Raw genomic sequence first — 26,312 nt, forward strand, 5'->3', positions numbered from 1 at the left:
AAATTTGCAAAATCATCTATGAAAAATATTTCATACAAAAATATATTTTGTATGAAATATTTTTCATAAGTTCTGGCTCTATGCACAAAAGAAATAAAGCATTATGATTTTCTTAACTTAAAATAGATCATAGGTAGTTTTTAACCCGTTTTAAGCAAGTAAAACTTCTCTCACCGAAACAATTTGTCACCGGTGTACCATGCGAAGTGCAAGTTGCCGTTAAGGTGAAGGTTCCACGGTTTAAAGTATGGCTTGGCTGCTTTTGGAAGAAATCGGCAGAAATCGGAAAAACCCACCTGCACCTCATGTAATGATCCAGAATCAAATCGTTTTCGTATTTTATAATCGTAATTTATACATGGATAGTGTGTACACGTATAATTATAAAAAAAAAACTCAAAAAAAAACTATTTGCCAAATTTGCCGCCCCTCTCAATCTGCCGCCCTAGGCACTGGCCTTTTTGGCCTATAGGTAAATCCGCCACTGGGGCGGGCCTATTGCCATTTTAGGGGCACATCCAAGACCCGAGAACAAATATCTGTGTTTAAACAAATATCTGCCCCAGCCGGGAATCGAACCCGGGACCATCGGCTCAGTAGTCAGGGTCACTAACCACTACGCCGTTCGGTCGTCTGATACACCTATCTACGTATTTACTAAAATGTAATGGCTTGTATTCGGTATTGCGTAGCTTTCAGCATATTTACATCGCAATGATTCCGTGCACTCGCAGTAATGGCGGCTGAATGCGCCTCGGCGCAGCACTCGGCAAACTGTGTTTAAACCATGTTTAAACGGTGCGATTATTAAAATGGAAAACATTATTTTGATGGCTGCTGGGGATTATTTTGTAATGGCCCTGTTTTTGCGAGCAGTACCTACCTATACCTATATACTATTAACAACCAATGTAAGTATATCCGATGATTTTAAACAGGGGAGCCTCGAATCGAATTGATAACTACAGGAGATGTATTTTACAAGCCTAACATTATGTAGGTATTCTATCGCAATAAGTTTAATCCGTTTTAAAGAACATCAGAAGTATAAATAATAGTTCCTGCTGCCGCTGCACGGGCTCGTTCTCGACATAGATAAACGTCACTATATCGCGATCGCTATAAATACGCCGCTGTGATTATTGACGTCGATAACAGACACGTGAATTTGTTGCTGTGTAGGTCAAGTTTTTAGGTAAGTAGGTACTTCATTACCAGCTTAGGTAGGTATTTAAGTAGGTATTCAATAGAAATGTAGACAGAATGTAGATAATGCACTCACCTGAACTACCCGCAAGAGTTGGTACAACGTGGTCAGAGCGCCCGCTTCATCTTCGAAGTTTCCCAGCCCGGCGCAGTGGTTTACACATAATTTCACGATTACTTCCACACACTAGTGCACAATCACGATTATTATTATGCATAACTATTGTCCGATGTCCACACGAGTGGAAAATAGGCAGTCCCATAGGCATACCATGAGTGGGAGCGGTCCCGTAGCTTGCTGCTGATTGTCAGCAGGGGCGCACAGCTCGACGTGCATCGGGGGCGCAAAGCACGAAACGCGAAACTCATAAACCCTTGTTACACCTACCGAGTAAAGAATGGCGGGACAGTATCCTCGATTCTCGACTAACGAACGGCTTGCTTGAAATAACAAAGATTATTATAATTAATATGTGACCTTTATTTGAACCACTTGCATATTCCCTATTGAGCTTAAAGCTTAGAAAAATAACTAACCTCTGCAAAATCTCGAGGTACCGAAAACATTTGGAACACAGGAAAAAGGAGAATGGTATAGCTAAAGTCCAACAACACTAATTTAGCAACTCAAAAACATTTTATAGCTATTTAGGACTACCACTATCAGTAAAATAAAAATAATCTTCCATTTAACCAATACAACGTTAGTGTATAGTTGCACTCCATAAAACCTACCTTTATCTTTAAAAATTTAATCCTGAAGCCTACATAGAAGATAATTATAACTAGCTGATCCCGCGAGCTTCGCTTCGCCTTAAAAAGTTTTCCCGTGGGAATTCCGGGATAAAAAGTAGCCTATGTTCTTTCTCAGGGTCTAGACCATATGTATACCTTATTTCATTCAATCCGTTCAGTGGTTTTGGCGTGAAAGAGTAACAGACAAACAGACAGACACAGTTACTATCGCATTTATAATATTAGTTAGGATTACTTAGGATTAGGATTGGTATGAACATTTTTTTTTGCTATTCTGCAAATCTCCGCATATTCAGTGTCCGTTCTTAGGGGGTGGCGAGTAAATTTTTTTCTCGAGTAACTTTTTTGGACTTAATTTTATATCTTAAACCCTTTTCCTCGAGGGCAGGGTCAGCAATTTATGGGGTGATTAAGATTATCTGCTCTGCCAACTTTGCGTGTTCCGGTTTTCATACCGATGTTTTAGCGGTTTTTATGCTCGCAAAGTCGGTTATATTTCTGTGTGCATTCCAGACATTAACTAAATCGTCTGTCGTACAGGGCCATGATGATGATGATGATGACATATAAAGTATTAAGTATCAATCATTATGGATATTGTTTACAATGAAAATGGTGCAGCAATGTACCACCGCCTACCCCGCAAGCTAGATAGATGATCTCTCACACTCACTGCAATGCAGACCGTCTGTGATATTGTCTTGATTTTCTTATTATTAGGTACCTACATAAATATCAGGTATACTTAGGGCTGATTTTTCAATAGTCTTGTTGTCACTGTCTAATACAAACAGTCAGATGCGACAGTAACAATTTTATTCCTCAGATAACACTTATCTGACCATTGAAAAATCAGCCCTTATTGTACTTTAGGAGACAGATTTCACTGTCCGATGCGCATTTAAAGCTAAAATGAAACTTGTACATAATTATTTTTAAAAATATATTTCATAATAATCAATGAGTTAATAATTAAGTAAGTATATAAAAAGTATAATATTATTATACATTAAAAATAATCATACGTTAATAACCGAAAAACTTTCATCTACAACCAAGTAATATTCTGATTATTTACAATGTTTTCAAAATGATGTCTTTGGATAAATAAATATAATTACGTATTTGTTAATAAGTAACTGTGCTATGTTTATAGAAGACACAATAACTTAATTCTAAAATTGATACATCTATTGGCAATGTATTATAATGTATTTATTGTAGATACAAGTAATTATTATAACATTCTCAATATAATTGTTCTCAACATTAGATTTATTATCAAACAAACCATAAAAAATATATTAATCTCACGTTAAATATTGGAAAGAAGGTTAGAAAACAGTAGCAGGAATATAAACATTTTTGAAAATAAGTTAAATTAGAAATATAGGCCTCTTTTCATAAATGAGATTTCAATTACTAACTATGTACTTTTACACCGAAGTATGGCTAGCTATAATAGTTTAGTTTACTACGAAGCTCTTAAAAAATTTAATCGTCTTTAAGGTGTCTTTATGTGTTATATCATAACCATTGCATTACTATTATATGTATATTAAGTATAATACTTACATAAAGAGTTGTGAAAAAAGTATTAGGCACCTACACCCTTTTAATTTCTTACAAGCTCTTTACTTATCATAGTTACTGTGTTGAATACCAGTGAAACTATTAGGATAAAACGAAAAAAAAACAATGAACTTCACAATTGTTAAACATTTACATTAACTTTAACAACGTCAAATTAAGGAAACAAAAAAATGCAATGCAATTTCATAAGTTATGCAATGCAATGTCGTATTTAGCTTTCTATCTATTATATTGTATATCGATCTTCATAGACGTTCAGCCTCCGTACCACAATCTCTAAATGCGATGCTATTTAGGTGCTGTTATTTAAACTTATTGCCATCGCGATATCGCGAGACACACTAGACAATCTATTGTGTCAGATTTCACGCGATTCATGTAAGACACATAACTTGTATGAATCAGACAGCTTGGCAGCGCAATAATAGCACCAACTTCAATTTTTTATATATTTATTGCAAGTCCCATTGTGGGATATGGAACTTTCAATCACAAAACTTAAAATGGTACGGAGACTAAACAGTCATACAAAACCACTTGTATCAAAACTAGCAGGCCGTTTCTCATCTGACATAGACCTGAAGTTGCCCCGCTAGCTGCAATAACTGCTTGAGTCCCGGCAGGAAGGAGGCCACTATCGCGAAGTCAGCGCCGGTTGCGAGGCCTGTGGCCACGTTCAGGGCGGACCCGTAGTCTCCTGATTGGACGAATTGAACGCACGAGTGGAGTGACGTTAGCGCCGTTTCCGAGAGCTGGAATGGTAGATGTTTTGTTTTGGGTGAGTGGGTATTTGTAAAGATATGATATTTACTAGGAAAAAAAATGGTGAATTGCTATGCAGAAAGCTAATTATTATATAATAAAAATAATTATAAAAAATTCGAATTGAATCCATAAAATGCATACATGTACTGCATGTGTCTAAATTGTACGTTTTGATACGAGAACAGGCTGTCATAATATAAGCTTGAGTAAAAGTCTAATATAAACCTAAGACCTAAGCCTAAGAAGTTTTGAATAAGCTCTACACAATATATTTTAAGATAAATCTAATTCTAATAAATAAATCAATCTAGTTTGAATGAAACATCAACTTCTTACATATTTACGATGTACCTTAGTCTGAGGGCAAAAATAGTAACATTAGATATTTTAAACTCGTCCTACAAAAAATGTACATACAAAATATATGTCTCGACTAGCCATTATATTGCAACACCCTGTATGTTACATAGTATGAAACTCACCCTGTATTCCCGCAGCATGTCGTATAAGTTCTCCAGCCTCTTTTGTACATCGTCTAATTTCCTCTTCATATGCTGGAAACAACAACAAATCCAATAAGTATTCCATAAGAACTGCCATTGACTTATTATACACAAGCAACATTTGAACTATGTTCATACAAATCTAATAGGTGACTCGTAACTTGCAAATAAGTTATCCACTTACTCAAAATAAATTGAGACATTATCTATTAACCGTAGTAATACAAAGTAAGAAAAATCTAGGATAGTTTAACTTATTAAATACATAAAATCTATAATCCATAGACATAGACAACAGTAAAGCTCGTACCGGATTGGCGGCGCGCTCGGCGCACTGGCTGCGTAATTGGTCGAGCACGGTCTGTAGCACCACGTGCTCGTCAGGGATTGGTCCTTTCTGAATCGGCGCGGGCGGCTCCGGCGCTGCCACTGGCTCAGGCGCCTGGAATATTAAATAATTAATTAATTAGATGAGAGAAGTCACTAAGGTGCAAAACTCTAGTACAGCTGGGATGTTTGTCACTGACATGATAAGAAGATGTTGTCGGATACGACGAAGAGGACATCAAGAAGACAAAGATAGGCAGTCTCTCTTAAGGCGCCCTTAGTGTCCCCGCACACGGGCCACCGGCCACAAACCACAACTCTACACACACGATTGACGCCGGTACGCCGGTGGCGGCCACACGCTTCAAATCGTTCCCATACAAGCTTCTCGTGGCGGCCTTTGTGGCTGTGGCCGGTGGCCCGTGTACGGCGACACGTAGTAAATTCAAATTCAAATTCAAATGGTTTAATCGACGTAAAATTTTACAATTATTTGTCGATAGTCATCTACCACCATTTCACAAAGGCCCCGTCATTGAGAAGGAAAGAAATGGCGAAAGAAACTCCTCGAGCATCTTTTCAACTTTTTCCTTATAATCTATTACAATTTTTACTTATATCTAGTACCTACAATTTTACTTAAGTACCTATATCCATTTCATTTTTTCAATAGCCTTAGCTGAGGTGGACAAGACCACGCGTTTTTGTCGTTTAAATAATCATTTATACTATAGTAAGCTTTACTACATAATGTAGCTTTAACATAATTCTTAAATTTTTGCTCAGTAAGGTTTATTGCTTCATTTGATAATTTATTATAAAAACGTATACAGTTCCCCATGAATGATGTGTTTGTTTTCGAAAGTCTGAGTGTGGGGAAAAGCAACTTATTTTTGTTTCTTTTCTCAATACCGTGAGTGGCTCCTACTTTACTAAATGAATTTAAGTTTTTACGAACATACATAATATTTTCATATATATATTGGCATGGAACAGTTAGTATACCTATTTCCTTAAACGTATCTCTTAATGAAATTCTAGACCCTAATACATATATGGCTCGAATTGCTCGTTTTTGCAGAACAAAGATTTGATTAATGTCAGCCGCTCGTCCCCACAATAGAATTCCGTAAGACATAACACTATGAAAATAACTAAAATACACAAGCCTGGCTGTATCTACATCTGTTAACTGTCTAATGGTTCTAACCGCATAAGCTGCAGAACTCAATCTACCGCTTATCCTCTCAATATGGGGTCCCCATTGCAACTTTGAGTCAATTGTAATACCCAGGAATACCGTTTCATTTACTAACTCTAGCTTATCGTTATTCAATGTCAAATATGTCTCTACTTGTCTTACATTAGGCAAAGTGAATTTAATACATTTTGTTTTCTTGGAGTTAAGAGCTAAATTATTTACAGTGAACCAATTAGCAACTATGGAAAGAGTACTGTTTGCATTGTCAAAATTGACTTCTTGTCGCTTCAACTTAAATATAAGTGAAGTATCATCAGCAAACAGTACTATCTCACATAATTTATCTACCAAAAACGGTAAATCGTTAACATATACAAGAAACAAGAATGGTCCTAAAATCGAGCCTTGGGGAACACCCATACTGACAGGACAGCCAGCCGAACGCACTCCATTTATGTCAACTAGTTGAGTTCTGTTGCTCAAGTATGATTCCAATAATGTAAGAGCTTTGCCAGTTAGCCCATAATATTTAAGTTTCATAAGTAGAGAGCGATGGAGCGTAGTATTCTAGGTGTAAAATTGACAGACCGTGTCAGGAACACCGCACTACGCTCCCAAACCCGCATAATCGATGTTGGTGTCGAGACCGCGAAGCTCAAATGGAACTGGGCCGGCCACGTCTGCCGAATGCACCCGGACCGGTGGGCCAAGATAGCGACCGAGTGGGTGCCGGGCGACGGGCGCCGGCGGAGAGGCAGGCCGAGAAGGAGGTGGCGGGACGACCTCGTCAAATATTTGCCGGATTGGGAGGTAGCCGCATTGGATCGGGAGAAGTGGAAAATTAAAGGGGAGGTCTTTGCCCAGCAGTGGGAAAACACATAGACTATTAAAAAAAAAAAAAAAAAAAAAAAAAAAAAAAAAAAAAAAAGTAGAGTGGCATGATCCACACAATCAAATGCTTTCGATAGATCGCAAAATACACCCACAGCATCAAGACGTTCCTCCCAAGCACTAAATATGTGTTTGACCAACGCGACACCAGCGTCAGTTGTAGATCGACCTTTGGTGAAACCGAACTGTTGGTTATGGAGAAGGCCGTGAATACTAAAGTGCGAAAGCATTTGATGCAGCATAATTTTTTCAAATATTTTACTCAGTACTGGCAAAACTGATACAGGCCTAAAATTATTGGGATCATTTTTCTCACCAGATTTAAAAAGCGGTATTAGTTTACTAAGTTTCATCAAATCGGGGAATACACCGACCTCAATGCATCTGTTAAAAAGATTAGCCAAGTGGGGTGCTAGGATATCAATAACATGACTAATAACTTTAACGGACATGCCCCATAAATCTTCTGTCATTTTTAAATTTAATTCTTTATAAGTGGTAATTATGGTCTGTGTATTTATACCATGAAATTGAAAGTCGAGATCGCAAGGCGGTGCATTCCCTGTTTGTTGTATTTCCGGTCTTAATTGCCTAAATAAATTGGATTTGTTATATTGAAACACGTTTTACTTATTTTGCTGTTTTATTTTCTCAACTTCACTTTTGACACAGTAATTTCTTCTTTTTATACCATAGTGAATCGGACATACCGCCCACCAAAAACATAGTTTTTAAAATAAAATTAACTAAACAAATATACTTAACTAACTTAATATAGCTTATAAATAGCAATGGACTGCATAAAATTTTATAGTTTCTCCTTCTTCGTACTTGCATGCCGCCCACCATGACTTACTCGGCCTCAGGTTGTTTCGGCAGTGGTATTATCTTGTACAAAGGTCTCTTCAATTCATTGTTTCCTTTGCACTGTACCGTCACTACTCTGACTATGTTATCTTCTCCTGGGTGAAGATACTTGATTCGACCCAGTAACCATTTAGTCGGGGGCATGTCTTCATTCTTAACGACTACCAAATCGCCTATTTCTGGTGATGGAACTGCTACTTGCCACTTGAATCTCTGTTGCAGAGTGTTGAGATACTCTGTTCGCCATCTGCACCAGAATTCACTTGTCATTCGTTGAATGAGTTGCCATCTTGTTAACAATCCGATCTTCTTAGTTTGGTAGTCTGGACCAGGTACACCTATTAGAGGTTCTCCCACTAAGAAATGTCCCGGTGTTAGCGGCGTTTCTGTAGTGTTGTCTATCTGACAGATCGGTCGCGAATTAAGGCAGGCCTCAATCTGTGTTAGCAGGGTAGACATCTCTTCATATGTAAGTTTGGTATCCTTATTTACCCTAGTCAAATGTCTCTTCGCCGATTGTACACCTGCTTCCCATAATCCGCCACATGTTGGCATTCTAGGGGGTATAGTGCCATGTCGTGCCGTCGTTGGCTAGCAGTTCTGCCACTTCTTTGGTCATAGCGCTCTTGTTTTCGTTAAAGAGTTCTTTTAACTCTCTGGCGGCTCCGACAAAGTTTGTTCCATTGTCACTCCATAAATGCGCACAATGTCCCCTGCGTGCCACGAATCTCCTGAATGCTGCAATGAAGGCTTGTGCGGTAAGATCTGTCACTGCTTCAAGGTGAATTGCCCGAGTAGACATGCATACGAATAAGCAGATGTATCCCTTGTATGCACGTTGTCCGCGCCTCTTGGATGTTCTAATTAACACAGGCCCGGCGTAATCGACCCCACTGTGTTTAAACGCTCTGTGTTGATTGACTCTCGCGGCTGGTAACTGACCCATGAACTGATTCTTGCCTTTAGCTTTGTCTATAATACACGTCTTGCAGTTGTGTATGCATCTTCGAACACCTGACTTTAGACCAATCACCCAGTAGTTGGTTCTTATATAAGCCATCATTGCTTGAATGCCGCCATGAAGAGTTTTCATGTGTGCTTCTTGTATCAATAACCTTGTGATGTGTTGACTACTTGGGATGATTATTGGGTGTTTTGTTTCTTCAGCTATCTCAGCATTTTGTAATCGCCCTCCCACTCTCAGAATGCCCTTTTCATCTAAGTAGGGTGATAGGCTTATAAGTGAACTTCTTTTCTTCACTCTTCCGTCCCTTTTTATCTCTTCTATTTCTCTTCCATAAACCAAGTTTTGATAATATTTTATGCCTTCGCTTAAAATTTTATCCATTTCAGAAACTTCTATATAATTCTTTCTTGGTTCTGTCTCAGTATTCTTTATCATTCTTCTACAATAAGCTAATACTCTTTTCATCCTTGAAATTGAAGAGAATCTCTCCCAGATAGGTTTTTCTTCCACTGAAGTTGTATGACACGAAACCTTCAATTCTAAGTCTGTGGTTGGAATCTCACTTTTGTCAAATTGTATTGTGTCTTGCTTTAACCAATCAGGCCCAGTCCACCAGATCCTACATGCAGCTACCTCGCTGGCTTTAATGCCTCTCGAAGCGATATCTGCGGGGTTTTCGGCAGACTGAACATGATGCCAATGGTCACCGTCGACTACACGAGTGATGTCTGATATTCTGTTTGCTACGAAGGTTCGCCAATTATGTGAATCTGACTGTAGCCATGCTAGTACTACAGTTGAGTCCGTCCAGGCAAAGACTCTCTCTTTCGGTATACTCAATGGCTCCACTATATCTTCTATAAGTTCTGTCAATAGTGCTGCTGCAGAAAGCTCTAACTTGGGAATCGACAATTGCTTTAACGGTGCAACCTTCGTCCGTGCTGCGATCATAGTTACATGAATCTCGTCTTCTTCCACTACTCGCAGGTATGTAACAGCAGCATATGCTTGAGTGGATGCATCTGCAAAGCCATGTATTTCTGCCTTTTCTCTATTTACTAGTGTAGAATTCACCCATCTAGGTACAGTTGCATTCTGCAGATGTATAATCTCTTGTCTGTATGTTTTCCATTCTTCGATTAAATGGTTGGGTAGTTCAGTATCCCAATCCAATTCACATTTCCATAGTTTTTGTATCAGCATCTTTGCTATTATTATGACTGGTGACAGCCAACCAAATGGATCGAAGAGGCGTCCTACGTCTGAAAGAATTGCTCTCTTTGTTACAGGATGTCTCAGTTCTGGTAAATTAACAGTGGCTTTGAATTTGTCATCTTTCCTGTCCCATGTCAATCCGAGTATCTTTATAATCGCATCTTGTTTTATCACTCTGATTGTGTCATCTCCTTGTATATGGTTCAAAACTTCTTCTGAATTGCTCGACCACTTTTGCATCTCAAATCCTCCACTTTTAAGTATTGTTCCGATTTCTGTACATATCTTTTTAGCTTTCTCTACATCTTCAGCTCCCGTCATGAGATCATCCATATAGAATGAGTGTTTTATCAATGGAGCAGTTTCTGGAAATCTATGGTTTTCATCATCAGCTACTTGATTTAGTGTTCGTACAGCTAGATATGGAGCTGCAGCTGTACCAAATGTGACAGTTGTGAGGTTGTAGCTTTTTATGTCACCACTAGGGTCATCTCTCCAGACAATTCGTTGTAGATCTGTATGTTCTTCAGTCATTTTAACCATTCTGTACATCTTTGTTATGTCACCGACAATGCAGATTTTATGCGTGCGCCATTTAGTTATTAGGCTCCGCAGATCAGGTTGCAGTGCAGGCTCAATCATCATTGCGTCGTTCAGTGGGTGACCATTTGAACCCCTTGCCGATGCATCAAATACAACTCTAACTTTAGTTGTCTCTCTGTCTTCGCGAACAACTGCATGGTGTGGTAAATACACTGTCACTTCATTGTCTGGTGTTTTTGACTCCTTCATATGACCCATCTCTAAGTATTCGTGTATGACCTTTGTGTATTCAGTTTTCAATTTGTCATTTCTTTTGAATTTTCTCTCCAACTGCTTGAATCTAGCTATAGCTTGCTGCTTGGTATCTCCACACAACCTTACTGTTTCTTCTATACTTTGTTTAAGTGGTAAATGTACTATGTATCTTCCTGTTTCATCTCTTGTAGTACTATCTTTGTAAATATTTTCACACATTTGTTCTTCTTTTGTCATAAGCTTCCTCTTTTTGTATATATCTGTCTCTATTTCCCAGAACCTCCGTAACATATCATTGTCTTCTACCACTTGTCTTGTGATATGTAGGGTTGTCACATTATGTTTCATTATTTCCTCTGTACCTTCTCTCTGACCGGAAAGTATCCATCCCAACATTGTTTTCTGAGCCACTACTCCATCTGGCAGTTTTATTAGTCCTTCTTCTATTATTTTACAGAAGACTTCTGCTCCGAGCAATATATCAATTTTTCCCGGTGTATTGTAAGTAGGGTCAGCCAAATTTAATGTTTGTAGTATTTGCCAATTCATTATGATATCTTTCGACGGTAATTTAGTGGATATTGTTTTCAGAACGTAAGCTGTGACATTTACAACCTTGTTTGTGTAACTTGACTTTATTTTCATCTCGACTAAATGTTTCAGAGGAATTTTAGTACCTTCTCCGACTCCCGACGCTACACCGTTGATGTCTGTTTTTCTTAGCCTCAATAAATCAACAACTCTCGCAGATACAAATGATGCCTCAGAGCCTTGATCTATTAGTGCTCGCAACGTATGTACCGCACCATCATCTGATTCCATTTGAACTTGGGCTGTCGCTAATAGCACTTGAGTACTTGGTTGTTGATTGGAGAAGTGTGCGGTTGTGATTGTAGGTTCTGGTTGTATGGTTGTTTCTCTCGCTCGGTGTAACAAGGAGTGATGTTTCTTATGACAGATGCGACATGTTGTTCTTTGTTTGCATTGATATACATTGTGACTTGGTATTAGACAGTTGAAACATAGATTGTTTTTCTTCACAAATTCTTGTCTGTGCTCAACTGTTTGTTTTGCAAATTCTTTACAATGGTACATGTAGTGGTCTCCGTTGCAATACACACATGACCTTGAGTTTACCTTTGCATGTGCAATTTGACATGTATCTTCTTCACCTTCTTCAGCCATGGTGTGGAAAGATTTGTGTGTCTGGGGTCTTTCCCTCACAGACGATGGCTCTGAAGTAATTAATTCGAGTGTTCTAAACTTTGTCTCAAGAAATTTTTGCAGATCTCTCCACGTAGCCATCTTGTCTGAGTCTTCGTTATGTGAGTGTTCCTCCCAGCCTTTCAGTGACTCGGCGTCCATCTTCTGAGATACTAAGAACACTATGATTGTGTCCCAGGAATCAGTAGCTATCTTTAGATTATTTAGGCTGTTTAGGCATTCAGTCGTAGTATCCAACAGTGTTTTAATCTGACTTGCTGACTGGTTGGTTACTTTCTTTTGGCTAAATAATCGTTTCAGTATAGAATTCGCTATCATCTTTTGGTTTCCGAAGCGCCCTTTTAGTATTTCCCATGCCTGTGTATAGTTGCTATCTGTTATTTGTATGTGGCGTAGCAACATCTCCGCCTCTCCGGCGACACTTGTTTTCAGGTAATGTAGTTTTTGTACATCGCTCAGTGATGTATTGTGAACAAGTGCTGTGAATAGGTCTTGGTATGTAGGCCAATCTTCATATTTACCGGAAAATGTAGGAAGTTGTATTTTCGGTAGTGTGGCAAAGGACATTGGACTATGTGGTACCTGTGCTGCTGTAGTTGTAGTTGTTTGTGGTAGTGACGGTTGTGTGAGACAATCGGTAAGGTCTGCTTGTAAATCAAGGTATATGTCCTGAATCTTGAAGTATTCTTCGTTCACAAAGTACTCGATGTCTTTCATGTCCTCCCGCGGCGTGCACTTTGTGAGATTCTGAAATGCTTCCTTGTATGTACCCCAGTACTGTTCATTATTTTTTAACCTTGTTGTTATGTACCCTTCCGTTAGTCTTTGTTTCGGGCATTTTTTAAAGTTGACTAGTTCTCTTTGTATTATATGAGCCGTTTGATCCAATGTATTTAAGTACTCACTTTGTTCTTTGTTCAGTAATGCCATTTTTCACACTGAAATTTGCCAACTGTCACTAGTGCACTTTTCCAATTTATTTAGTGTAAATTGATTAATCCGGTCGTAAGGACCATTATGTTTGTTGTATTTCCGGTCTTAATTGCCTAAATAAATTGGATTTGTTATATTGAAACACGTTTTACTTATTTTGCTGTTTTATTTTCTCAACTTCACCTTTGACACAGTAATTTCTTCTTTTTATACCATAGTGAATCGGACATTCCCTCTTAGCAAACGTTCAGCTTCAGCGCAAGATGAATCAAGGTTCTCAGTTGTAGCTATCGGTATACTACGGAAAAAATCTTCAAAGACGGAAGCCACTTCTTCACTAGATGAAACAATTTTATCATTAATTTTAAGTTCAAAATTTAAATCACGTGGTTTATTCTTCCCGGTTTCAGTATTAATGATATTCCATACGGTTTTAATCTTGTTATTAGAGTTTTTAATCTTTCTATTTATATAATCTGATTTAGCTTGGTGGCAAACGGCTTTGAATATCTTTGTATATTTCTTTACATAATCTCTAAAGTTATCGTCATGAGTAAATGTACGCTGTTCATAGAGATCATATAATTTACGTCTGCTCTTATAAATTCCCGATGTTGCCCAGTCATTAAGACTTAGTTTACAATTAACATCTACTTCTTTCTTAGTGAACACGTTTTCAAATTCTTGAGACAAACCTTGAAATATTTCCTTAAAGGCATCATTTTCATTCAGCGGGATCGAGTAACTGCAACCGACACCGATTCGCGGCAGGCAAATGACCCGCCGCCTGCGACCTACGCCGAGCGAACACGTGACGCCGCGTGCCCGCTGCGAGCCGCCGCCCCCGCGCCGCCGCGCCCCGCTGCTGCTGCACCCTCCACCACCAGGAGCCAGCAGGAGGCCGCGCCCGCGCCCCCCCGCCCTCGCCCCCGCCCCCGCCGCCGCCGTCGAGCCGCGCCGCTCGCTGCACCCCAGGTGACGCTAGCGGCTGCCGGAGCTCCGGCGGCGCCCCCCCGTGCCCCGCGCAACACGATTGCCGACAAGGATGGCTTCATCTTGGTGGAGAAGAGGAGCCCCCGTCGCCGCAACCGCAACAAGCGCGGCACCGCCCCGGCCGCCTGCTCGCTGAAGGCCGCCACGCCCACGGTCGACATCTACGTCTCCCGCGTCCACGCGAATATGGCGCATGATAACATCGTGCGCTATATTAAGGAGAGGAGTGTCGGCCGCACCGAACAGCCAGTCCAGGTGCTGGCGATCGAGAGGCTGCAGTCCGCCAAGCAGACGGACTTCAAGTCGTTCCGTATTCGGATTCCCGCGGCCCAGCAGAAGGTTCTGTTGGATAAAAACTTCTGGCCTGCGGGGATAGTGTTCCGCCGATACAGGGAGGCCAAACAGACTATTAAACCCCCTGATAATAGTGCTAGAGTTTAGTTAGTTTTAGTTTTTATAAGTTTCTAGAGTATATATTAATATTGTTTGATTTATTTTAAAATGTATTTGTGTATTTTATGCTATGGGCCATTGATGCCTGAAATAAATGGATATTATTATTATTATTATTATTATTATCATTGGGATTTCTTTCAGAGCTTCTACAGTAGCCAAGTTTACTGTTCAATCGAGATTTAAACTTATCAATTCTGTATGATGTTACTGGTCTGAACTTGAAAGTGGCTGACTTACGTTCAAAAGTACAAGGAAACGTAATAATTTGCCCACTGTGGTCGGATGGTAAACAATTGATTACAGAATGATTAGTAAAATCACAATTACAGTAAATATTGTCAATACAAGTGGCTGAGGTGGGAGTAATTCTGGTAGGTTCCAGGAAGACATTACTTAAATTATATGACTTGAACAAATTAATTATACAACATTTCATAGAAGTCTCAACTAATAAATCAATATTAAAATCTCCCACCACGACCACCTGTTTTGAGCTCTTAGATAAGATGGTAAGACAATCCTCCATCACTTTCTCAAATACTTTATAGTCAGAAGAGGGGGGCCTGTACACGCTTAAAATTATATACTTGTCCATCTCAACACAAGCTAGTTCAGCTATTCTTTCGACCGATAATTTTACAATATCTTTCCTATCCTTACATTTTAAATTTTTCTTTACAAATATTAATGATCCTCCTTTGTCTAACGATTTCCTATTAAATGAGCTAATAACATTGTAATTTTTTACATTAAAATTCATGTCATCATTTTTAAGGTGATGCTCAGTAATACAAATTATGTCTATGTCGTATTGTTCTAAAAGTAAAGCTTTTATGTCCAGTCCATAATACAAATTGTGGTTGGTTCGAAAGGATATTTACTCCCCAGAATGTCAACCATTACCATACAAAGGCCGGTCGGCAAGCTCAAGAGAAAATCGAACGTTGACCTCATCTTCAACAGTCTCTGCCGCCGGCAAGTCACTTTTTCTGTGCGAGCCTGAGGGAACTGTAACTGTGCGAAAGAAACAAAATATAAAAAGTGTGCTTAGCAACAGTGCTTAATAAGAAAACTACTTACAGGAGGAGCATAAGCAGACTGGTAAGGCTGCTGGTACGCCGGCTGCGAGCCATATTGCGCTTGTCCCGGGAACCCAGGCTGTTGTCCGGGGAACTGGCCTTGTTGTCCAGGAAACTGTTGGTTTTGTCCTGGGAACTGCTGGTTCTGGCCAGGGAACTGTTGGTTCTGTCCGGGGAACTGTTGGTTCTGTCCGGGGAACTGTTGATTCTGTCCGGGGAACTGTGGGTTCAGCGGAATGTGTTGCGGGGGCTCTACTCCGAACAGCGGGTGCGTGATTGGCGCTTGAGCTTGCACTTCTTGCTTTGGCTGGAAGTTGAAAATAAGTTTTGAAGAATATGGTAGGTATAATAATGTAATTATGTAACAGGGTTATTGATTCAAGGCTACGAGTGCCATGGAAAAGGGATTCTTTTGAGAAAGAATTTAAATTGAATGGACTGTGTTCCTTATTTATTTATAGGAATATTGTTATGGTTAATTTCTTAACAACATTCATCATAATCTTAAACAAGGAGGGAAACGAGGGAATAATTTTAGTCAAACAAAATCGAAAGAAACACCAACAAATGTTATCTATTTTAATGAAGAAAACAAAATGGTAGTAACAATTAATATGGAGATTAGGGACTCTAATGGAAGAAAAACAGTACTCAGCATATCCATGCTAACATTTTTAGAACCTCTGTGTCTTTGAAATGAGTTTTGGAGTTTTGGAGGTGGATTCACAAACCAAGACCGGTTTAAATTTTGATTTGTTTCGTGTTTAGGTTGTTTGTATCCTCGAAACACGAACATTTGTTTAGTAGCTACGGACAAGTTAAACTAAAAAAACTCTCGGGGGTTCCGGCCGCGTCAGCGGCGGCACGCACTAGTATTACGTACAAATCGCCGTCGTTGAGTTAATACTAGGTACTGTCCGTCGTGGACGCGGCCTAAAAGTCAAAAATACAAAATATCACTCGAATAACATACGTAACACGGGGCGCAAGACCTGTCAAATCACGTATTGCCTTATCAGGAACCCTGTGCTACCAAGGTCAATCTAACCAAAAACAACACAGCAAAACCACACAACTCCTATCTCCATCTCTCTCTACCTCGTGCACATGTTTCCTGTGCTCTATGCACTGCCCCCAGCGCCGGGTGCCGGCGTGTAGGGCCGACATCTCGCCGTGCGCCACCGACGATACTACGCTCTAGCGTGTGCGGGATAAGGACGTTATTGGAATGAATAAGTAATGCTGGTGGTAGATTTGTTGGATGTGGGTAGATTCTCATTGGTATGTGTCTGAAATCTACCAACTGCGCAGGACTGGAGTATAGTATATAAGTTTGTTCGCAGATTTGAGGAGGACCTCATAAGTAGGTGGCTCAACTTATTCCGAACAACTTCGTACAACTTTTAGAAATTTGTAAAATATAATTTTGATGCCCCAGAGTAACAGGTCTCGTGGCCATTAAAATATTTTTCGCTATTTTCCAATATTACAGAATTGAAATGAGCGCCTGTCATCACACTGTCACTCCCTTTCAACCCACAATAACTGTGATTTCTACACCCTGTACATCCTCACCTTAGGCTTGCTAGTGAGCATGGGCGGATCATTCCATCCGGGGGCGGCGGCGCGCGCGGGGGGCTCCTGCGCGGGGGCGGGGGCCGCGGGGGGCGCGGGGGCGGGGGAGTAGTAGCCTCCGCCGTTCATTGTGTTGTTGGCGGGTAGGGGTTGCGCTGTCATTGGTGTGTAACCTGGTGGGAGGATAGTTGGGTAGGTTAGATTGAATGATAGAAGTAGGAGTAGGGCAGACTACCTATACAACAGGCGGACTTTATAATATATCTTAAATTATTTGAGTCTGTTTGAGTTCTTTTATCCAACGAGTAAGCAAAGATCCTTGTTTTGCAGTGATTGTGTTGTTGATGTGCGTTTGTTAGGCTCTAACACATTAATCGTAGGCTCTAGACTAGACAGACAGAACGCATTTCAACTAAAATTGCAGTTTAAGTATCTAGTTTAAATGCAGTGATCCGACTGCAATCGAATTGCACATTTGGTTTGCCTTTACCAAATTCAAAATTGAATATGTACAAGTATAAAAACTCTCACCTGTATTACTCCCATACTGGTCAGGCAGCGGGCTGTTATACCCGCCATAGGGCGCAGCGGGGGCGGGTGCGGGCGCGGGGGCGGGGGCGTAGCCGTACTGCCCGTAGGCGGGCGCCGGTTGGACTGACGGGTCCACCTTGTACTTGCCTCGGCTGGAGAGCGTGCCTGCTGAAATGTGAAGCGGTAGTCGAGACATAAAGGGCGTTTTAGTTCTCAGGTTTGGTAAGAACATAGAAGGCTGACCAAGATGTAATGGGTATGTAATAATAAATTGCTTGCACATTTCATAGTTATTTTCTTTGATGTTAAAAATAAATACAATACAAATGGATCTGTTTTTTTATCTCTCCTGTAATGTTTCCATGTGCAATGGCCAAGAGTGGGTCTACTGCTAACATCAATAGGGAGAAAAACTAAAAGATAATATGTACAGATGGCGCCTCATGCGACTGTGCCTTATTCCCCAGTTCTAATTGGTTGGTTCAGTCGCTATTTTTTCTCCCCAACAATGTAACAATGTAAGGTCAGAACCAAAAGGCACACTCGCTAGTGCTGCCAAAGTTTCACTTGGTTTTCTTCCCCATTAAATAATTTGTGTAGTTTGACCAGTAGATCATGCAGTTAAAGTATTCAGGCACATGTAATTTCCACCCTGTATGTAGAAGTAAACTGACCTGCTCCCTGCGGGCCGACGCTGCCGGGGCGCGGCGGCGGCGCGGCAGGAGCGGGTACTGACGACGCTCCCCACGGGTCTGGCTGGTACGGTGGTTGCACTGAAAGAAACATATTTGTGTACAATTTAAGAAGATTGTAGTATACTATACTATACTTAATTTTTCAATAGCCAGATAACAGTTATCTGGGGAATAATTCTGATACTGTCGCGTCTGAATGTTTATATTAGACAGTGACAGCAACAATTTTATTCGACAGGTAACATTTATCTGACTATTGAAAAATCAGCCCTTAAATGATAAAAATACTTGGTCTTCTTCACTAATATAAGGAAACGTATCAAAAGATGGTCGATATTCGCGACAATTCTGCCAGAAAATTACTTCAACTCCCGTCTTGGACGTTAAATGTTAGTGCTCAACACTCATCTGATTGCGGGGCGGGCAAATGTGTATTGTTACCTTATTTTTCTCTAGCCATTAAAATCACAATATTTACAGCCCTATTTCACATGTAATAGTCTACTAACCAGTATTATAAGTGTTGTTGATGTCAGCATGTACATTGGCGGCGGAGGCGCGGTTCTGCGAGTGCGAGCTCACTGTACGCGGCCGATTGTGCGTGTGAGTCGGCTGCGGGGTCGCCGCCGCCTGGAATGTTACAAGACAGTTACACTCACGAGCAGCCATATGTTCGCTTCTGACGCAGGTAGCCAGCGAATGAGTGGCTTAGCTCCTAATTTCGCCATACTCGATTAGATCATAACCAGGGATTAATTGTTGACTTTTAACACATCTGTCAAGAATTTAATATGGAGATGACGTATAATTATTGATAAACGAATCCGGTTATGATCTAACCGATTATGGCGATATTGAGGCTTATACTTTACGCAACGCCACGCTTATATAACCATACGAGTACTACTTAAACCCATGACTGTTGGGTTAGACCAGTTTTCAAGTGGAAACCACAGTCGATCCAGCTGTCGCTACACGGGTTCGTTATCGACGTAGATAAGGGGCCGTCCATTAATCACGTGAGGTAGTTTTTGAAATTTTTTGATCCCCCCCTCCCCCCTGGTGATATTTGGTGAGGTTTGGGACCAACCCCCCCTCCCCCCCCGGATCACGTGTATTTTTTGGAAGTCTATGTAAAGGCAATTTTTGACTAGAAAAAAAATAGGTCATACTACAAATCGTTAAAATTTTTGCGCCGTCCAAAATATCGTTTCAGAAATACCTAATTTTTGACAAAAAATTAATACACGTGATGTCTAACGAGAACCCCCCCTCCCCCCTCGTGATGTTTCGTGAGGTTTTCAGTACCGCCTCCCCCCCCTTTGAGCCTAACGTGATTAATGGACGGCCCCTAAACGTCACTATGTCGTGATTTGCCATACGGAAGCGAAGCTGTGATTGGTTGAATGTGCATTAAACGAGTTTACAGACGTCGATAACGATCACGTGTTGCGGCCGTAGGAGCCTTCATGCCCACTGGGACTACAAGTTTAGAATTTTGTGGTTCTCCTTGCGAAAAGCTTATATCCATTAGAGGATGATCCCAGGTGTTCTCTGCCGTCCTGCAGCCCGCCCTGCGCCGCCCGCCCCCGCGTCCTCTGTCACTACACAGCAGCTGGCTCACCCGCTCGTGCTGCCGCAGCGAGCGCTGCAGGCGGTCGCGCAGCTCGCAGCGCGGGGCGCCCTGCAGCGCGCCCTGCGCCGCCCACCCCCGCGTCCTCTGTCACTACACAGCAGCTGGCTCACCCGCTCGTGCTGCCGCAGCGCGCGCTGCAGGCGGTCGCGCAGCTCGCAGCGCGGGGCGCCCTGCAGCGCGCCCTGCGCCGCCCGCCCCCGCATCCTCTGTCACTACACAGCAGCTGGCTCACCCGCTCGTGCTGCCGCAGCGCGCGCTGCAGGCGGTCGCGCAGCTCGCAGCGCGGGGCGCCCTGCAGCGCGCCCTGCGCCGCCCGCCCCCGCATCCTCTGTCACTACACAGCAGCTGGCTCACCCGCTCGTGCTGCCGCAGCGCGCGCTGCAGGCGGTCGCGCAGCTCGCAGCGCGGGGCGCCCTGCAGCCCGCCCTGCGCCGCCCGCCCCCGCGTCCTCTGTCACTACACAGCAGCTGGCTCACCCGCTCGTGCTGCCGCAGCGCGCGCTGCAGGCGGTCGCGCAGCCCGCAGCGCGGGGCGCCCTGCGGCCCGCCCTGCGCCGCCCGTCCCCGCGTCCTCTGTCACTACACAGCAGCTGGCTCACCCACTCGTGCTGCCGCAGCGCGCGCTGCAGGCGGTCGCGCAGCTCGCAGCGCGGGGCGCCCTGCAGCGCGCCCTGCGCCGCCCGCCCCCGCGTCCTCTGTCACTACACAGCAGCTGGCTCACCCGCTCGTGCTGCCGCAGCGCGCGCTGCAGGCGGTCGTGCAGCTCGCAGCGCGGGGCGCCCTGCAGCGCGCCCTGCGCCGCCCGCCCCCGCGTCCTCTGTCACTACACAGCAGCTGGCTCACCCGCTCGTGCTGCCGCAGCGCGCGCTGCAGGCGGTCGCGCAGCTCGCAGCGCGGGGCGCCCTGCGGCCCGCCCTGCGCCGCCCGCCCCCGCGTCCTCTGTCACTACACAGCAGCTGGCTCACCCGCTCGTGCTGCCGCAGCGCGCGCTGCAGGCGGTCGCGCAGCTCGCAGCGCGGGGCGCCCTGCAGCGCGCCCTGCGCCGCCCGCCCCCGCATCCTCTGTCACTACACAGCAGCTGGCTCACCCGCTCGTGCTACCGCAGCGCGCGCTGCAGGCGGTCGCGCAGCTCGCAGCGCGGGGCGCCCTGCAGCCCGCCCTGCGCCGCCCGCCCCCGCGTCCTCTGTCACTACACAGCAGCTGGCTCACCCGCTCGTGCTGCCGCAGCGCGCGCTGCAGGCGGTCGCGCAGCTCGCAGCGCGGGGCGCCCTGCGGCCCGCCCTGCGCCGCCCGTCCCCGCGTCCTCTGTCACTACACAGCAGCTGGCTCACCCACTCGTGCTGCCGCAGCGCGCGCTGCAGGCGGTCGCGCAGCTCGCAGCGCGGGGCGCCCTGCAGCGCGCCCTGCGCCGCCCGCCCCCGCGTCCTCTGTCACTACACAGCAGCTGGCTCACCCGCTCGTGCTGCCGCAGCGCGCGCTGCAGGCGGTCGTGCAGCTCGCAGCGCGGGGCGCCCTGCAGCGCGCCCTGCGCCGCCCGCCCCCGCGTCCTCTGTCACTACACAGCAGCTGGCTCACCCGCTCGTGCTGCCGCAGCGCGCGCTGCAGGCGGTCGCGCAGCTCGCAGCGCGGGGCGCCCTGCGGCCCGCCCTGCGCCGCCCCCCCCCGCGTCCTCTGTCACTACACAGCAGCTGGCTCACCCGCTCGTGCTGCCGCAGCGCGCGCTGCAGGCGGTCGCGCAGCTCGCAGCGCGGGGCGCCCTGCAGCGCGCCCTGCGCCGCCCGCCCCCGCGTCCTCTGTCACTACACAGCAGCTGGCTCACCCGCTCGTGCTGCCGCAGCGCGCGCTGCAGGCGGTCGCGCAGCTCGCAGCGCGGGGCGCCCTGCAGCGCGCCCTGCGCCGCCCGCCCCCGCGTCCTCTGTCACTACACAGCAGCTGGCTCACCCGCTCGTGCTGCCGCAGCGCGCGCTGCAGGCGGTCGCGCATCTCGCAGCGCGGGGCGCCCTGCAGCGCGCCCTGCGCCGCCCGCCCCCGCGTCCTCTGTCACTACACAGCAGCTGGCTCACCCGCTCGTGCTGCCGCAGCGCGCGCTGCAGGCGGTCGCGCAGCTCGCAACGCGGGGCGCCCTGCGGCCCGCCCTGCGCCGCCCGTCCCCGCGTCCTCTGTCACTACACAGCAGCTGGCTCACCCGCTCGTGCTGCCGCAGCGCGCGCTGCAGGCGTACGCGCAGCTCGCAGCGCGGGGCGCCCTGCAGCGCGCCCTGCGCCGCCCGCCCCCGCGTCCTCTGTCACTACACAGCAGCTGGCTCACCCGCTCGTGCTGCCGCAGCGCGCGCTGCAGGCGGTCGCGCAGCTCGCAGCGCGGGGCGCCCTGCAGCGCGCCCTGCGCCGCCCACCCCCGCGTCCTCTGTCACTACACAGCAGCTGGCTCACCCGCTCGTGCTGCCGCAGCGCGCGCTGCAGGCGGTCGCGCAGCTCGCAGCGCGGGGCGCCCTGCAGCGCGCCCTGCGCCGCCCGCCCCCGCGTCCTCTGTCACTACACAGCAGCTGGCTCACCCGCTCGTGCTGCCGCAGCGCGCGCTGCAGGCGGTCGCGCAGCTCGCAGCGCGGGGCGCCCTGCGGCCCGCCCTGCGCCGCCCGCCCCCGCGTCCTCTGTCACTACACAGCAGCTGGCTCACCCGCTCGTGCTGCCGCAGCGCGCGCTGCAGGCGGTCGCGCAGCTCGCAGCGCGGGGCGCCCTGCAGCGCGCCCTGCGCCGCCCGCCCCCGCGTCCTCTGTCACTACACAGCAGCTGGCTCACCCGCTCGTGCTGCCGCAGCGCGCGCTGCAGGCGGTCGCGCAGCTCGCAGCGCGGGGCGCCCTGCGGCGCGCCCTGCGCCGCCCGCCCCCGCGTCCTCTGTCACTACACAGCAGCTGGCTCACCCGCTCGTGCTGCCGCAGCGCGCGCTGCAGGCGGTCGCGCAGCTCGCAGCGCGGGGCGCCCTGCGGCGCGCCCTGCGCCGCCCGCCCCCGCGTCCTCTGTCACTACACAGCAGCTGGCTCACCCGCTCGTGCTGCCGCAGCGCGCGCTGCAGGCGTACGCGCAGCTCGCAGCGCGGGGCGCCCTGCAGCGCGCCCTGCGCCGCCCGCCCCCGCGTCCTCTGTCACTACACAGCAGCTGGCTCACCCGCTCGTGCTGCCGCAGCGCGCGCTGCAGGCGGTCGCGCAGCTCGCAGCGCGGGTGCCCTGCAGCGCGCCCTGCCCCGCCCTCCCCCGCGTCCTCTGTCACTACACAGCAGCTGGCTCACCCACTCGTGCTGCCGCAGCGCGCGCTGCAGGCGGTCGCGTAGCTCGCAGCGCGGGGCGCCCTGCAGCGCGCCCTGCGCCGCCCGCCCCCGCGTCCTCTGTCACTACACAGCAGCTGGCTCACCCGCTCGTGCTGCCGCAGCGCGCGCTGCAGGCGGTCGCGCAGCTCGCAGCGCGGGGCGCCCTGCAGCGCGCCCTGCGCCGCCCGCCCCCGCGTCCTCTGTCACTACACAGCAGCTGGCTCACCCGCTCGTGCTGCCGCAGCGCGCGCTGCAGGCGGTCGCGCAGCTCGCAGCGCGGGGCGCCCTGCAGCGCGCCCTGCGCCGCCCGCCCCCGCGTCCTCTGTCACTACACAGCAGCTGGCTCACCCGCTCGTGCTGCCGCAGCGCGCGCTGCAGGCGGTCGCGCAGCTCGCAGCGCGGGGCGCCCTGCAGCCCGCCCTGCGCCGCCCGCCTCCGCGTCCTCTGTCACTACACAGCAGCTGGCTCACCCGCTCGTGCTGCCGCAGCGCGCGCTGCAGGCGGTCGCGCAGCTCGCAGCGCGGGGCGCCCTGCAGCGCGGACAGCGCGCCCGCAAGCCCGCCCTGCGCCGCCAGCCGCGCCGCGTACTCCGTTATTATGGCGTCGAGCTTTGAGACGTTCTGTGGAGGAAAAATACATTCATGATTATGACAACTGCATTAGCGTAGAGTAGTTAGGAACTCTGACTGCCAGGTTCGATCCCCGGCCATATTTGCCGACATATTTGTTCTCAGGTATTAATTAAATGAAGCGTCCGTAGTCGAGCGGGCCTCAGTGATCGTAACTGATCGCTGAGGTAAAGCAACAACTGACACGGTCAGCCATTGGATGGGTGACCAATTTCAAGTGGTGCTTTTCTGGACGCTTCCGTGCTTCGGACGGCACGTTAAGCCGTGGGTCCCGGTTGCTGCTTCGGCAGCAGTCGTTAAGCCTATAGTCAGAGGCCTTCGGGCGGCTTGAAAACATCTGACAGTCGGGTTGCCCACTTACCCGACAACTCTCTCAGCACAAGCTTGCTTGTGTTGGGGTCCACCAACCCGCACTTGGCCAGCGTGGTGGACTAGGCCTATACTTTCCTTCATTGGAAGGAGACCCGTGCTCCAGCAGTGGGGACGTAATGGGTCGTGATGATGATGATGATTAATTAAATGTAACCAACCAGCGGGTAATAACCTTGGAGGCTTGGAAGACTTTATATCCTGATGGACTCTCAAAGGGTTGGTTAACAGTCACGCTGATGCGGCTCCAAAGCATTGGGCACCGCTACGACAGATGATGGACCTACCTTTGGTTCTCATCCGGCATAATCGTTCGCTTTCGTAGGACTATTGTACACTTACCGTATGACTGCCATTATCCACCGCCGCCCGCCTAATCAGCGCGGCCAGGGCGGCCCGCGCGCCCGCCCCCCGCGCCGCCGCCACCGCGCGCCAGCTGTGGGCTAGAGCGAAGCAAATGGCGGCTGCTTCCTTGTAGGCGGGGTCGGGGTCTTTGGAGAGTTTGTCGCCTAGTTGTTCTGTGGGAGAGAAAGGATTAGAGAAATGACAAAAGGAAAAATATAGGTACACAAAATATTAGGCGGTGCAATGAGCCGTTTTCCTTGACAGCTGTCAGTTGAGTTTTTGTATAAGCCGATAGATGTTGTGACAACATATTGTACAGAACTGTCAAATATTGCACGTAGAGAGCAGTGAGGTTGAGGTTCACGTTTGAAATTCAGAATAAGAACTCACTACTTTTACTAACAGTACCTCTATTTAGTAACTCAATGTACAAGTTCAGAATGATTATTTTCCATGCGTTGCTTTAAGGAACGCAGGAGGGCAGATATAGAATTTCCTCGGTGGCAATAAGATGTGAGCTGACACAAAATCTGTGTTTTGAGGGTTTGACAGTTTTGTTCAACTCAAACAACTGCAGCATTGCTGGTTGCTAGATAGCGTGAGTTGACTCATATCTTTCTCGAAGCATGTCGGGCCGTAAATATCCATGTAGGTCTATGTTTCAGGTTGGAATTTTATCAATGAACTAACTCATGCTTCATTAGTAATTTTAGAGCATGTGTAGTGTGTGTACATACCACAAACAGACGCATGCCCAGCCTGCGCGTGCGTAAGCGCATGCGCAGCGACTGGGCGCCAGGCGGCGGCGGCGGCGCGGCTGCCCAGCGGCTGCCACGCCCGGAGCGCCACGCACCCCGTCAGCAGAGACACCGGATCCGATGAGGTCGAGTTGAGGTGGTACTTGAGGACCTTCTGGAACAGCTCGGGGGAGCCTGGAAAGAGAGATAGATGTAAGTATCTTATTTTATAATTGTACTTCAACAACAATAATAGAGAGGTTAGATTAGACGTGGCGCCACGACCGGAGCGCCACGCACCCCGTCAGCAGGGACACCGGGTCAGACGAGGTCGAGTTTAGGTGGTATTTCAGCACTTTCTGGAACAGTTCTGGGGAGCCTGGAAAGAGAGATAGATGTAAGTATCTTATTTGATAATTGCACTTAAACAACCATAATAGAGAGGTTAGATTAGACGGGGCGCCACAACCGGAGCGCCAAGCACCCCGTCAGCAGAGACACCGGGTCGGATGAGGTCGAGTTGAGGTGGTATTTGAGCACCTTCTGGAACAGTTCTGGGGAGCCTGGGAAGAGATAGATGGAGGTTGTTTGTTTGTACTTGAGAAACCATGATAGAGAGGTTAGATTCGACGAGTTATCATCATTGGCCGCGACATCTTGATCAGATGATTGTTGCAGCGTCAGTTTATTCATTGGGAAGAGGTTTGTGCACTGTTGGATCA

The 26,312-nt window shown here is 46.9% G+C and overlaps 1 protein-coding gene across 1 annotated transcript in view; it reads right to left on the reverse strand.

Annotated features, from left to right (window-relative positions):
- Positions 1-2,888: 2,888 nt before the first annotated feature.
- LOC105386234 (protein transport protein Sec31A) overlaps positions 2,889-26,312 on the reverse strand; it is a 43,397-nt gene continuing 19,973 nt past the window's right edge. The window contains exons 18-30 of the mRNA XM_048625460.1: positions 26,060-26,153; positions 25,591-25,883; positions 24,851-25,026; positions 23,859-24,130; positions 20,322-20,415; positions 19,085-19,205; positions 18,555-18,653; positions 17,881-18,048; positions 17,350-17,522; positions 15,776-16,081; positions 5,134-5,265; positions 4,803-4,874; positions 2,889-4,307 (exon numbers count right to left, since the gene is read on the reverse strand). Coding sequence (XP_048481417.1) covers positions 4,119-4,307; positions 4,803-4,874; positions 5,134-5,265; positions 15,776-16,081; positions 17,350-17,522; positions 17,881-18,048; positions 18,555-18,653; positions 19,085-19,205; positions 20,322-20,415; positions 23,859-24,130; positions 24,851-25,026; positions 25,591-25,883; positions 26,060-26,153 — 2,189 coding nt within the window. The 3' untranslated portion in view covers positions 2,889-4,118. The remainder of the gene's footprint in view (positions 4,308-4,802; positions 4,875-5,133; positions 5,266-15,775; positions 16,082-17,349; positions 17,523-17,880; positions 18,049-18,554; positions 18,654-19,084; positions 19,206-20,321; positions 20,416-23,858; positions 24,131-24,850; positions 25,027-25,590; positions 25,884-26,059; positions 26,154-26,312) is intronic.

This window comes from Plutella xylostella, chromosome 3 (assembly GCF_932276165.1).
Source record: "Plutella xylostella chromosome 3, ilPluXylo3.1, whole genome shotgun sequence".
In the NCBI taxonomy this organism is placed as follows: domain Eukaryota; kingdom Metazoa; phylum Arthropoda; class Insecta; order Lepidoptera; family Plutellidae; genus Plutella; species Plutella xylostella.